This window comes from Chenopodium quinoa, unplaced genomic scaffold, assembly GCF_001683475.1.
Source record: "Chenopodium quinoa cultivar QQ74 unplaced genomic scaffold, ASM168347v1, whole genome shotgun sequence".
In the NCBI taxonomy this organism is placed as follows: Eukaryota; Viridiplantae; Streptophyta; class Magnoliopsida; order Caryophyllales; family Amaranthaceae; genus Chenopodium; species Chenopodium quinoa.
In genome coordinates this window covers 7633169-7645433 of record NW_018743574.1, presented here as the reverse complement: position 1 = coordinate 7645433, position 12265 = coordinate 7633169, and the positions used below count along the sequence as shown (strand labels likewise).

General features: G+C 34.0%; 2 protein-coding genes across 2 annotated transcripts; both read left to right on the top strand.

Annotated features, from left to right (window-relative positions):
• Positions 1–298: 298 nt before the first annotated feature.
• On the top strand, positions 299–2635 carry LOC110682463 (MDIS1-interacting receptor like kinase 2-like). Its single transcript, XM_021858802.1, has one exon. The coding sequence runs from the start codon at positions 566–568 to the stop codon at positions 2378–2380; it is 1815 nt and encodes a 604-aa protein (XP_021714494.1). The 5' UTR covers positions 299–565; the 3' UTR covers positions 2381–2635.
• A 5187-nt stretch (positions 2636–7822) lies between these two features.
• LOC110682462 (growth-regulating factor 2-like) lies at positions 7823–11977 on the top strand. Its single transcript, XM_021858801.1, has 4 exons — positions 7823–8734; positions 9514–9738; positions 10015–10381; positions 10692–11977. Exons 1-4 carry the CDS (start codon positions 8347–8349, stop codon positions 11494–11496), a joined length of 1785 nt encoding a protein of 594 aa, XP_021714493.1. The 5' UTR covers positions 7823–8346; the 3' UTR covers positions 11497–11977.
• The last annotated feature ends 288 nt before the right edge of the window (positions 11978–12265 follow it).

Genomic DNA, 12265 nt, shown 5'->3' with positions numbered 1-12265 from the left:
TGAGTTGTTGGTTTGCTATTCATTCATTCAACTACATAATATATTAATCTCCCCAATATTATTACAATTTCGAAGACTTTTCATTTGAATTATAGTGCGCTCCAACGTTCGAGTTGAATTTACCATCCCCGTGAATTATTTTTTTAAAATTTTTGTAACTTAACGGTAACTCGACAAAAATATGTTCATAAATCATGTGAACAAAATTAAACTAAAACCCCCTTTTTTTTCATTTCAAAAAAGTTGCAACCTTTTCATTTTAATTCTATACAAATGATGAGATTATTACCTTTTTCTTAACCACTTATAAATATCCGACCAAATGAGTTTATAATTATATCACCCTCAAATTTAATTCTGATTTTTTTTCTTTTCATCATTATTTCTTCTAGTCTAAGTGAAGATTCAAAGAAACAAAATTTTTTAACAACCCGTGTTGTTCACTTTACAGCCTTTTCCTCTGTTTTTTCTCTGTCTTCATTCCCTGCCAAAAAATTCACACATTCTTCATTTAAATTTTGATCTTTGCAAATCATCAAATTCAAATTACAACCCACTTCTAAAAATGCAAAATTTAAGATGGGTTCTGAAGCTTTTGCTGATTCTTTCATTATTTGGTCAATTGTCCAAATCCCAAAATCATGAAACTGTAATCTCAAATTGTAATGCAGCTGATAGAGCTGCACTTCTTAGCTTCAAATCAAAAATAATCAAGGATACTACAGGAATACTTGAGTCGTGGACCGGCTCCGATTGCTGCGGAGAAAGCTGGGAAGGAGTTGAATGTAATCCTTCAACAGGAAGAGTTACTGCATTACAACTGCAGAAGCCTTCTGACAGTGACAGTATCAGTGATGATATTTTCATGGCAGGAACATTGTCACCTGATTTAGGTAACTTACAGTTTCTAGAAGTGTTAGTGATCAGTGGAATGAAACACATTACAGGAAACATTCCTGATACAATCTCCAACTTAAGACACTTATCACAGCTTGTCCTAGAGGGAAACTCGTTTGTGGGGCCCATTCCTTCCGGCTTCGGCCGCCTGTCATCCCTTAAAACACTCATGTTAGACGGTAACCGTCTTAGAGGTCAATTGCCAACTAGTTTAGGTAATCTCAAGGGTCTCCTACAACTAAATTTAGGAAAAAACTTGCTTTCTGGTCCTATCCCACCTACTTTTAAAAACCTTCAGGGTCTGCAGTTTCTTGATCTTAGCAGAAACTTACTGTCTGGTGTAATTCCTGAATTCATCGGGCAGTTTCGTAATCTGACATTCATTGAGCTTTCTAATAACCGGCTTTCCGGTCCAATCCCGGTATCATTCTGCAGTCTTACTGCACTTTCAGATGTTTCTCTTAGTGGAAACCAGCTTACAGGAAAAATTCCTGACAAAATTGGTGGTCTGAAGTCACTTACTAGTCTTTCCCTCAGTAATAATCATCTTACAGGTCAAATTCCTGAGTCTCTTGCTAGTTTAAAGAACTTATGGTACTTGAATTTATCAAGCAATGCACTCCAAAATCCTTTGCCAACTTCTTTTGTCAAAGGTTTAGGCTTGCCTTCTTTGCTGTCAATTGATTTGTCCCACAACAAACTTAGCTTAGGGACAGTTCCTAATTGGATTAGGACCAGAAAACTTACTGCTGTTCATTTAGCTGGTTGTGATCTTAAAGGGACTCTTCCTACTTTCATTACACCTACCCCTTTAACCTCTATTGATTTCTCCAATAATCATTTCATTGGTGGTATCTCAACTTTTTTAGCAAAAATGTCAAACTTGCAGTTTCTGAAAATTTCCAAAAACCAGCTCAAGTTTGATGTTTCTAGCATTGTCTTACCTAGGGGAATATCATCTATTGATCTCAGCTCGAACCAGCTCTTTGGACCGCTTTCGGCTTTCATCAATAACCACACAACCAGCTTCCTAGAGGTTATTGATGTCTCAAGGAACATAATTTCAGGCACTATTCCTGAAATTAAAGAAGGGCTGTCACTGAAAGTTTTAAACATTGGGAGTAACAGGATTACAGGACATATACCAAACTCAATCTCAAACTTAGTTGAGTTACAAAGATTTGATATACGCCGTAATCAAATCTCCGGTACCATCCCCTCGAGTTTAGGACTACTTGTGAAGCTACAATGGCTAGAACTGTCCATCAACCGCCTCACCGGAAACATTCCAAACAGCTTGCTTGGAATTGTTAACCTGAGACATGCTAATTTCAGGGCAAACAGATTATGTGGAGAAATACCACAAGGCAGACCATTCAACATATTTCCTGTTGTAGCTTATGCACACAATCAATGTTTGTGTGGAAAACCCCTGCTTCCTTGCAAGAAGGAGAAGAAGAACCCACCTCAAATGGGCCAGTAAAACTAGCTGACTCTTCTTGATTGATAAGATACTCAAATTTGATTTCCACTTATATTGCCAACATGATGCTTTTCATGTGGTATAGTAGTTATTTATATTCTTTCCTTGATATGTTTGCCTCACAAACATCCTACATTGTACTTTGGTCATATTATAAAATTATCTATATTTTTATGTTCAAAATGTTTGGTTGCACATAAGCCGACTGTATTAGGCTAACGGTTACTTATGTTTCGTATTTTTTTGACCACTTAACTAACTTTTTTTCATTCTATATAATATGTAGTTTATAGAACATACTTGTATATGCTACGAAGCACTGGATTATTTACTATCAATGTCCTAAACCTTTGGAACTAGTCTAAAAGATGCTTTTTGTAGTTGCATATGTGAGTAATGTTATTTAAAGTTATATTACAAATATGACTAATAACTTAGTACTCATTTATCTGTCTAATCTGAATTAACAAAAGTTAATTGAGTTACTGATGTAATTTTATGCAAATCTTGTTCAAAGTTTTACCTTAATACACTATCTTGCCTGTACGGCTGTACTTTTCTTGTTAGCGCGTAATTTGTATATCCAATCTCCCCCATACATAGCTGCATTGCTGAGGCATAATCAGAGATTATGTTCATTGCTGATTAACAAAATTTTGAAAGCGCGGTTAATTATCATGCTATGAATTCCTTATCCTCTTTGTAAAATCTAAATCAACTCAAGCTATCATATTGAAAGATATGTTTGATTCTTCATGAAAGTGGATGTTTCAATTGAAAAACCAGAGTAAGCTGGTTGTTGTATCTTGTATCTGTAACAGGAGTCAGGACTCAGGAAAGGAAACTGAAAGTTAATCACAAAAAGACAGAAGAGAACATGCCAAAATCTGGTTCTGAGCACTACTTATTACTAGTATTAGTTTTTAGGAGGGGATAATCTTTGTATCATTGTATGTTCATAATACTCCAAATTACATTAAATAACTCTTTTAATGAAAGTGAACTAACATGTTTATTGCAAGTCTTAACACCAGTTTTGACTTAAGTTTGTTATGGGTTTTGTGCAATAAACTAGTGTAAGACTACATAGAGTCACTACATAGAATCTCAAGTTGAGTTTTGATTTTCAAGACTCAAACCTGCCAAGTGTTCATTTTTTATTGGTTGATTTTTATTTATATTTTATATCATCCTAAAAAAATGTAAAAAATGTTTGAAGATCTTTTTTAGTGAATCTAAAATGAATTCTTAAGAATACAGTGTTAAAGTAAAGAAAATCTAATGGAACATAGTTGATAGAGGTGATGAGAATCGATCTCAAGATCTCATAAAATCAGGAGGAACGCTCTAACTACTTGAATTAGACTCTCATTTTTTGGCTAATATATATGAGTATATGTCAATTTTAACTGTATATATCAAGTAGTAAAACTTTAATCAAGAAAAAGAATAAGCCACAAATTAGTGCGGTTTAAACTGTTTTGGTGAACAGTTATGCAACGGCCTACAAACTAGAATAGGCTAGGCCCATATTGTTGTTTGTCACCTTTAGATTTAGGTGCAATGGTGCATGTTTGCCAATTGCCGCTACGAATTTAGGCTTTAACCACCTCTCATTACTATGGCCCGATTGAATTGTCAACTAGCCAAACCAACTATCTAAAAAGCATTTTTTTTCTATAAAAAAAAAAAAAAAAAAAGCATTTTTATTTTTATTTTTTAATACTTTTTTTGAACTGATTTTTTTATCCTCCCTTTTTAATGTCAACTATGTAAATTGCCAATCCAACAATATAAATGCTTTCCGAGGCACTTTTAAGTTGATATCTAAAGTATCAAATTATTTTAATTAAATAATAATAATAAAATTAAGTTACAAAAAGTTACATAAAATTTTTTTGTCTGAAATGGGTGCAAATTTTTCATAGCTAAATTGATTATAAGTTTGTAACTTATTTTGCATGAAATGATCTAAACTTTTTTTTAGTATAAATTTATTTTATATACTTGACTCATAGTAATAGCTAGATAAGTCAAAATATATTAAGGATAATACAACTTTATAACTTTCCTTAAGAAGTGATGAAAAATCAATCTAAGAAAAGTATAAAAGAGTTGATACTTTGATTTGAAGGGTGATGAAGTACTAATAATATACAATGAAAGTCACGTGGGTAGGGGTTTGCAATTGTGCATCTAGCATTATTTGTAAGTTACACATTTCATACACAAGCTTCTTTCCTTTTTCCTTTATAGCTTCATCCCTCTGCATGTAGCTTTAAGGGTCCGTTCTCTTTAGCTTAATTTTAATTTATTTCAGTTCAGGTTCAATCAGTTTTCAATTCAGCTCAGCACAGTAAAATCAAAATATGCCTTAATTTTATCTAATTTCTTTGTTGAACTCCGAGTATGTTCTATTTACTTGACTTTAACTTGTCTTATCTTTATTTATTGTAAATTGTTAATTTACTTGAATTTATCAAACTTGTTAAACCTTATTATAACTTATTTTGTTCTAATTTAAATTTAAATACACTTATCTAAACCTGTTTTACCTAATCTTAGGGTCTGTTCTCATATACTGAACTCAGCTGAACTGAACTGAACTGAGCTGAACTGAACTGACTTTCAACGTAAGAGAACATACCCTTATTTTTACTAAACTTATTTTTACTAAACTTATTTTATCCGAACTCATTAGATAATAAATGAAAATAAGGCGAACAACAAGTCCACCCTTTATACGTAGTAGTTTATACCCACCAATTAACAAGAAAAATTAAATGAAAATAAGGCGAATAAAACAGCTCTTTCTTTTATACCCTCCAATTAACAAGAGAACAAACTAAGAGGGGTTGGAAGTTTGATGTTTGGCTAAAAGTTGTCAAGTCAGGGTTGAGGACCAAATCAACCCCATCAGCCTGGCAATTGGGAGGACAATTTGGACTATTTAAAGCCAAACGGTAAAGAATCCATGTAAAAAAGATTTTTAATTTTTGTTTATTTACTACTGTAGTACTTTTCAAGTGACATAAATGCCCTTTTGGATTTTTGGTTTCTCGTGAGATTTAATTTGATTCTTTAATTTGGGTGAGTTCGTTCTTTTGACTTGATTTCACATGATGTACAAACAGACGTACATACAGATACAGTACTCATTTGCTAATTTGGGGTTGAGTGGAATATTTGTGGTACTTAGACCCTTCAACTTAAACTAGGTTTTAGTTTGGCTTGGAATTGGGGCTCAATCCATTAATAACTCACTCTTTTGTCACAAATCATACGAAATATTGTCGACTTTTGTGGTACTCGTACATACTTGTATGTATCATTACTATCGCAAAGGGTACCGTGCTCCATTGCAATGCTTTTAGAGTTATAATCAATGCATTATATATGTACGCGACTTGTGAATACATATGTGTTTAATGCATGAATCATGAAAGTAGGATTAATTACAATGGTTTGAAATTTTATGCATTATCATTTGTTGTAAAGTGTGAGAAAGTTGATTTGAACTCATTTTAGGAAATATTTGCTTGAATAATTATGCTTAATTTTACTTATTTTCTCTAATTTTATTACTCTGCATATTTTCTTAAAAATGAAAACTTATTTAATTTGACTTTTATATTTGCAAATGCACAACTTTTCCAAATAACTTCCGGACATTTGATTATCTATAAGTCTAGTAAAAGTTGTAACAAATTGAAACTAATACTCATATTTTTAAAGTAAATAAACCGACAATTAATAAATATATATATTAAGATTTCATATGACTATGTTTCTTTTATGTTTAAATCGCAAAAAATTCAAAAGATCCATGTGTTTGAGAATTGCTTCAAAATGGTGGTTAGGTAAACTAAGCAAAGGTACTATCTAATTAGACATCATACTTGTTACATATTGTTTTGTTTAATATAGAAATGAGCTTGATGCACATCCGATCCTAAAGCCGACTGAACATGTTAAACTTTCAAGCAAGGGTTTGGGATATCTTCGTAAACTTGGAATTGTCATGAATTATTCCAAGTTTCACCAATTTTTTCATCATTAATCTCATACCTTGGTTATTATATACGGAAATAGTGTTCAACTTCGGTTTTTTCTAAAAATTGGTGATGTTATGGAAATTAAAGGTCAAAGTTTTACTTATTCTATAAACACCCTCTTTTCCGAGATACAAGAAGTAATGTTTTGCCTTGTTTTTAAGAAGGGCTTCAAGATTCTGGAAGTCACTCAACAATTCGATACAAGATTTGCATAAAATGGAGGAACTTAAAAATATGATTTGTTAAAACAAGATTCAATACAAGGTTACTCGACTCTAGATTTTTTAAGTACGTCTTAGAACTTAGTTACACTTGTTGTAAATGGGATGTGTCAGTGTCACTTTTGCATGTTATTCGTCCGCCAAATTTAGTTGATTGTACGAGAATTTAATATACTACTATACCACAAAAAAAAAAAAAAAAAAAAAAAAAAAAAAAAAAAAAAATCTCTTGTCAAAAAAAAAAAAATTATCATCAACGAACTAGTTAAATTAATTCATAAAATAAACCCCGAGCTAGTGCAAGAAGAGAGGAAAAACTAGCTAGAACATGTAGTACAAGTGAAAATAAAAAAGAGGTAACATTAGTTAAAAGATCAATGGTGGCTTGTATTGGGATGAAAATATTAGGGATCGAAAAGACGGTGAAGACACTTAGGGCCTATGTCTCTTACGTTGAAATTCAGCTCAGTTCAGCTCAGCCCAGTTCAGTTCAGTTCAGCTCCTAATTTCCTTCTCTTATAAAATATTCATTTCAGTTCACTTCAGTTCAGCTAAGTTCAGTCAATGAGAACAGACCCTTAAAGTCTGTCCTAATTAACTGAGCTGAATTGAACTTACTAGAGCTGAACTGAACTTATTAGAGCTGAGCTGAACTGAAATGAATATTTTATGAAAGAGGGAAATTAAGAACCGGACTGAATTGAACTTATTGGAGCTGAACTGAACTAAAAATAAACTGAAGAGAGCAGGCCCTTACATACATTGTGTGTCTATAAAATTGTAACTCTTTTATTCTTTACTTAATTTAAGTGTTGATGCCTCATGTTTTATATTTTCATCCTCAATCATGTTTCTCCGCCAAATAAACACCTTATAGAAAAATGACGATAACAATAATATACTTTTCATCAACTAGAGAAATAGTTGTATTCCATACAATCATATGAAACATCGTCCAATTCATTCACTAAGGCTCTGTTCTTTTTAGCTTAATTTCAGTTCAGTTCAGTTCAAGTCAATTCAGCTCCAATCAGTTCACTTCCTAATTTTCTTCTCTCATAAAAAAAAATCAGTTTAGCTCAGTTCATTTCAGTAATTCAGTTCAACTCCAATCACTTCAGTTCAGCTCAGCTTAGTTTGGTAAATCAGAACAAGCCATAATTGTATACAAAAAATCTCCATCTATTCTTATAAGTAGTACCTCTAAATAAGATAAGGTATCTAGAAAAAAATCTCTACTTATTAAATAAAACCCTCAAAAAATCTTGATTTATACAAATAAAGTATAAAAAAACCTCAAAATTAGAAAATGTATAATTGAGGTGTAATTTAAGTCCATGGTCCAAGACTTTGTAATTTGGAGTCCTCCGTATTGTATTTGGGTACTACATTGTCCAATTTCGTGAGTTTCAACACAACTCTCTCGATTCTCTCTCTTCTTCCTCAAAATTAAAAAACAAATTAAAATTAATCTCAATTTCTCTTTAAATAAATCCTTCACTTTCTCTCTCCTCTTTCAGAAGCACCCTTCTTCCTCAACCCCTTAAGATGCGCCTCCCTTTCTCTCTCCTCCTCGTCTTCTTCCTTCTCCCCTTTCTTCTTCTTCCTCCAACTTAATTTTTTTTCCAAGAACAATTTAATTTTTTTTTTCTTTTCTCATGAACTCAAGCTTTTTACTGGGACTCAGGAAATGGATTTCGATGGTTTGGTAGTGGGTCAAAGTGCAGTATCTTCATCTTGTTCAGACCACCAAAATCAAATACTTGAAGGAAAACCCAAGTGTAGTATTAATGGATCTGGGTTAATCAAGCAAGAAAGATCCGACCCGTTTGTTGATGAAGATAGGGTTGCTAAAATTGTTAAAAGGGCTGATGATTTGGGGTTGAGATCTGATAATGCTGTTCCTAAACAACAAATGTTGAGCTTTTCTTCTTCAACTAAACCTCAACAACTTAGCTTTCTCAATGCTAAAGATGTTAATTTCATTTCAGACAATAAAAATGCCCAGAATCTTCTTTTTTCTTATTTTCAGCAGCAACAACAACAACAACTTCCTTCTTACTCCAGAACTCCTGCTGGTATGCTCCTAATTAGTTAATTTATTAATTAATATGTTTTTGTTTGTTTATCTGATTAATTAATTTTGTGATTAATGTATTAATTTCCATTTTAGGGTTGTTTTGATCTTGATTTTAGGAGATGGGGTACTTTAATTTAGTAAAATGTCATTATCATGATACAGTAATTTATCAATTTTTATTTTAACTAGCTTTCATTGGTAAAGGAATACAGGTTGTAAGTTGTAAAATGTCTTTTCAATCTTTTTGTTGGTCTTGTCAAGTAACAGTTCAATGATTTTTTTTTTCTTTTTCTTTATGGATTTATTTTAGTTAAATTTGGGTACAAATTTATTTTGTGAGAAAACAAAAAAGGTAAAAAAAATTGTAATAGGGTAAAATAGTAGGATTAGTTGATCTTGTCTTTCCAATCTATGACCTTGATGTTCTGTCTCCTCCATTGTAGCAAATTTTACAAATTTTGATGAAATTGGCTGCTGCATAAAAAAAAATTAATGTTTCTGCCAATTAATTTCAGCTCTAGTTACTTTTTAATTTTATTATTTTACCCTTTTAAATTCCTATTTCTTCTGATAAATATTTGCCTTTCTGCTCTGGCAATGATAGATTTTGGTGAAACTGGTAATGCATTTCTCTAGATTATGGTCCCCATTTAAATTTGTCCTGTTTTATTCAATTATTTTCATCTTCTGTTTGAATTATTATTATTTTTGTTTATAAAATGGTCTTATTTCAGCAGTTAATTTATACTGTATGATGTTTATGTTATTAAAAACCAGGGTTTAATAATGGAAACTTGAATGGGAGCATGCATGGATCATTTTCAGGGATAAGAGGACCATTTACACCAGCACAATGGATAGAGTTAGAACATCAGGCAATGATATACAAGTATATAACTGCAAATGTTCCTGTTCCTGCTAATTTGCTCATTCCTATTAGGAAAGCCTTGTGTTCTTCTGGCTTTCCTGGCTTCTCTTTTGGGTCTTATCCTCCCCATTCATGTAAGCTTTTCCTCTTTCCTACTTTGAATTGAACTGATTTTGCCTGTATATTCGTGCTTTAACATTTCGAGGGGTTAGGCTTTTGATATTGATGTCGAATTTTCAATTGGTTTTTCTTGATAAGTGATATTGTTGTTGAATTTTATTGAATTATGTTATGAATTTTAAAGTTATACGGTGTATCACAGTGATGATTGAGCTCAAATTATGTATGAGTTTCTGCATGACTTTTGTTTCTAACTTTGATTTTTTTCTTTTTGTTATGGAAAATTATAGATGGATGGGGGACTTTCCATCTAGGATTTTCTGGCAGCACAGACCCAGAGCCTGGGAGGTGTCGCCGAACAGATGGGAAGAAATGGCGGTGCTCAAGGGACGCAGTTCCTGACCAGAAATATTGTGAAAGACATATCAACAGAGGTCGCCATCGTTCAAGAAAGCCTGTGGAAGGCCACACTGGCCAAGCTGCCTCTGGACCCACTAACACGAAGGTGGTTCCAGCGATGTCTTCTTCCATGTCATCGCTGGTTACATCCACTGGTGGTGCCTCCAACAGTACTGTTACTATTGCACATCAGCACCATATCAAAGGCTTGCAGCCAACTGGTGCCAACAATGCTGCTGCTGACTCGATTGTTAACCGGTGAGACATCTCTACTTTTATGATTATCATGATGATCTGGATTCGATAGTGCATATACTCATATAGCTTTAATCGCCTCCTTTTACTTTCACTTATAAGGTAGACCCCGTTATCCCAATGTCACTTTCCTGGAAAGTGACTACAGTCTTAGTAAATATATCCCCCTCAAGATTCCCCTCTAGGATAAATTTAAGAGACGGATTTGATTTATCTTTGTAGTGGATGATGCTATTGTTCATTATCTGCTAGCTTTTTAGCATAGTTTATAGCAGAGAATTTTGATATATACTAACTGTTTGTGCACGAACAGCTTTCATGTTGAGCAGGGTCTCTCTGCGATGCCTCCAACCATGAATTTGAAAACCAATGACAGCCCATTTTCCATTGCAAAGCAACATATCCAGTTAGATGATTCCTCACAATCAGAATTTGGACTTGTCTCTACTGATTCCCTCCTGAACCCAACACAGAAAAGTGCCTACTTGGGCTGTAAAAGCTACAGCTCTTCGATTCTTGAGTTTAATGCACAGCAAACCCAAGACCAATACCCACTCCGACATTTCATGGATGTCTGGCCCAAGGACAATTCTAACCGTTCATCTATCCCCTGGCCTGAAGACTCGCTGAAATCAGATTGGACTCAACTATCGATGTCGATTCCCATGTCAACATCTGACTTCTCATCCTCATCCTCACCTAATCAAGAGAAGGCAACCATTTCACCATTGAGGCTGTCTCGTGAGCTTGACCCATCTCAAATGGGTGTGGGGGTGGGAACCATTGTGGGTGAGACGGGCATGAAGCAAAATGCTTGGATACCGATTTCATGGGGAAATAGTTCAATGGGAGGTCCCTTGGGGGAGGTTCTGAACAATACAAGTATTATCACATCAGCCCTTAATCTCAAGGGTGATCAAAGATGTGATGGGAGCCCTCAGCTCGGGTCATCCCCTACTGGCGTCTTGCAGAAGTCTACCTTTGTTTCCCTTTCTAACAGCAGCTCTGCTGGCAGTCCGAGGGCTGAGAATAAGAAAACCCTTGAAGGAGCCAGTCTCTGTGACGATATCCTAGGCTCAGCTGCTCATGCTAGCTCTACATTCGTCCCTTCTATGTAAGCTTTTGGAATAAGAGCTTGCTAAGGTAAGGGGAGATTGAAAAGGAGAGATTATGTGACATTAATTTCTTCAAATTATGAAAAATTGGTTCCCAAAAGAAGTCTTCTTCGAGGCCTGTTTTGAGATCTAAAAATATGCTTATCTGTTTTTCGTTAAGATTGAGTTTCCTGAACAGTTTGTGGGAGGTTCAAGACTTACAGGTGTTGTTGATAGCTCAACCTTGTTTTTTTTTTTTTGACGGTTTATGATTTGTGACTATCCTCCGTTCATCGCCTGATCACAATTGTATTGTCTCTGTTGTTAGTTTGTTACCTATTGTATCTATCAATCATCACTTTGCGTCGCCTTCTCCGTTTGGAGAAACTATCCGAACTTTCAAGATTTTTAGTTGAGGGAGAGTTGGATTTGGCATTAAAGCATGCTAATGCATCTTGAAATGCTCTTACTTAATGTGGAATAATCTTGCTTTATTTTTGGTTTATTAGCATGTACTCGGGTACTTGGTACTATACTTCAGGCACCAACTTCTCAACTAGCTTTAAGTGTTTTTTGTCATCTAGCTAAAAGCCCTAGCATCCCTTCCCCCTCTAAATTTTAAAAGATCAAACTACTGTTCTCCCTCGCCCTGGCCCCTACAATCGCCAAATCCACGATCCACGATTTTTTTAGATGTAAAAAGTAAATTAACAAAAAGAAAAATTGGATAAATTATCTTCTTATATGAAACCCTAATGTAAAGGTGCTCATTGAACTTCAATTATTTAGGTTG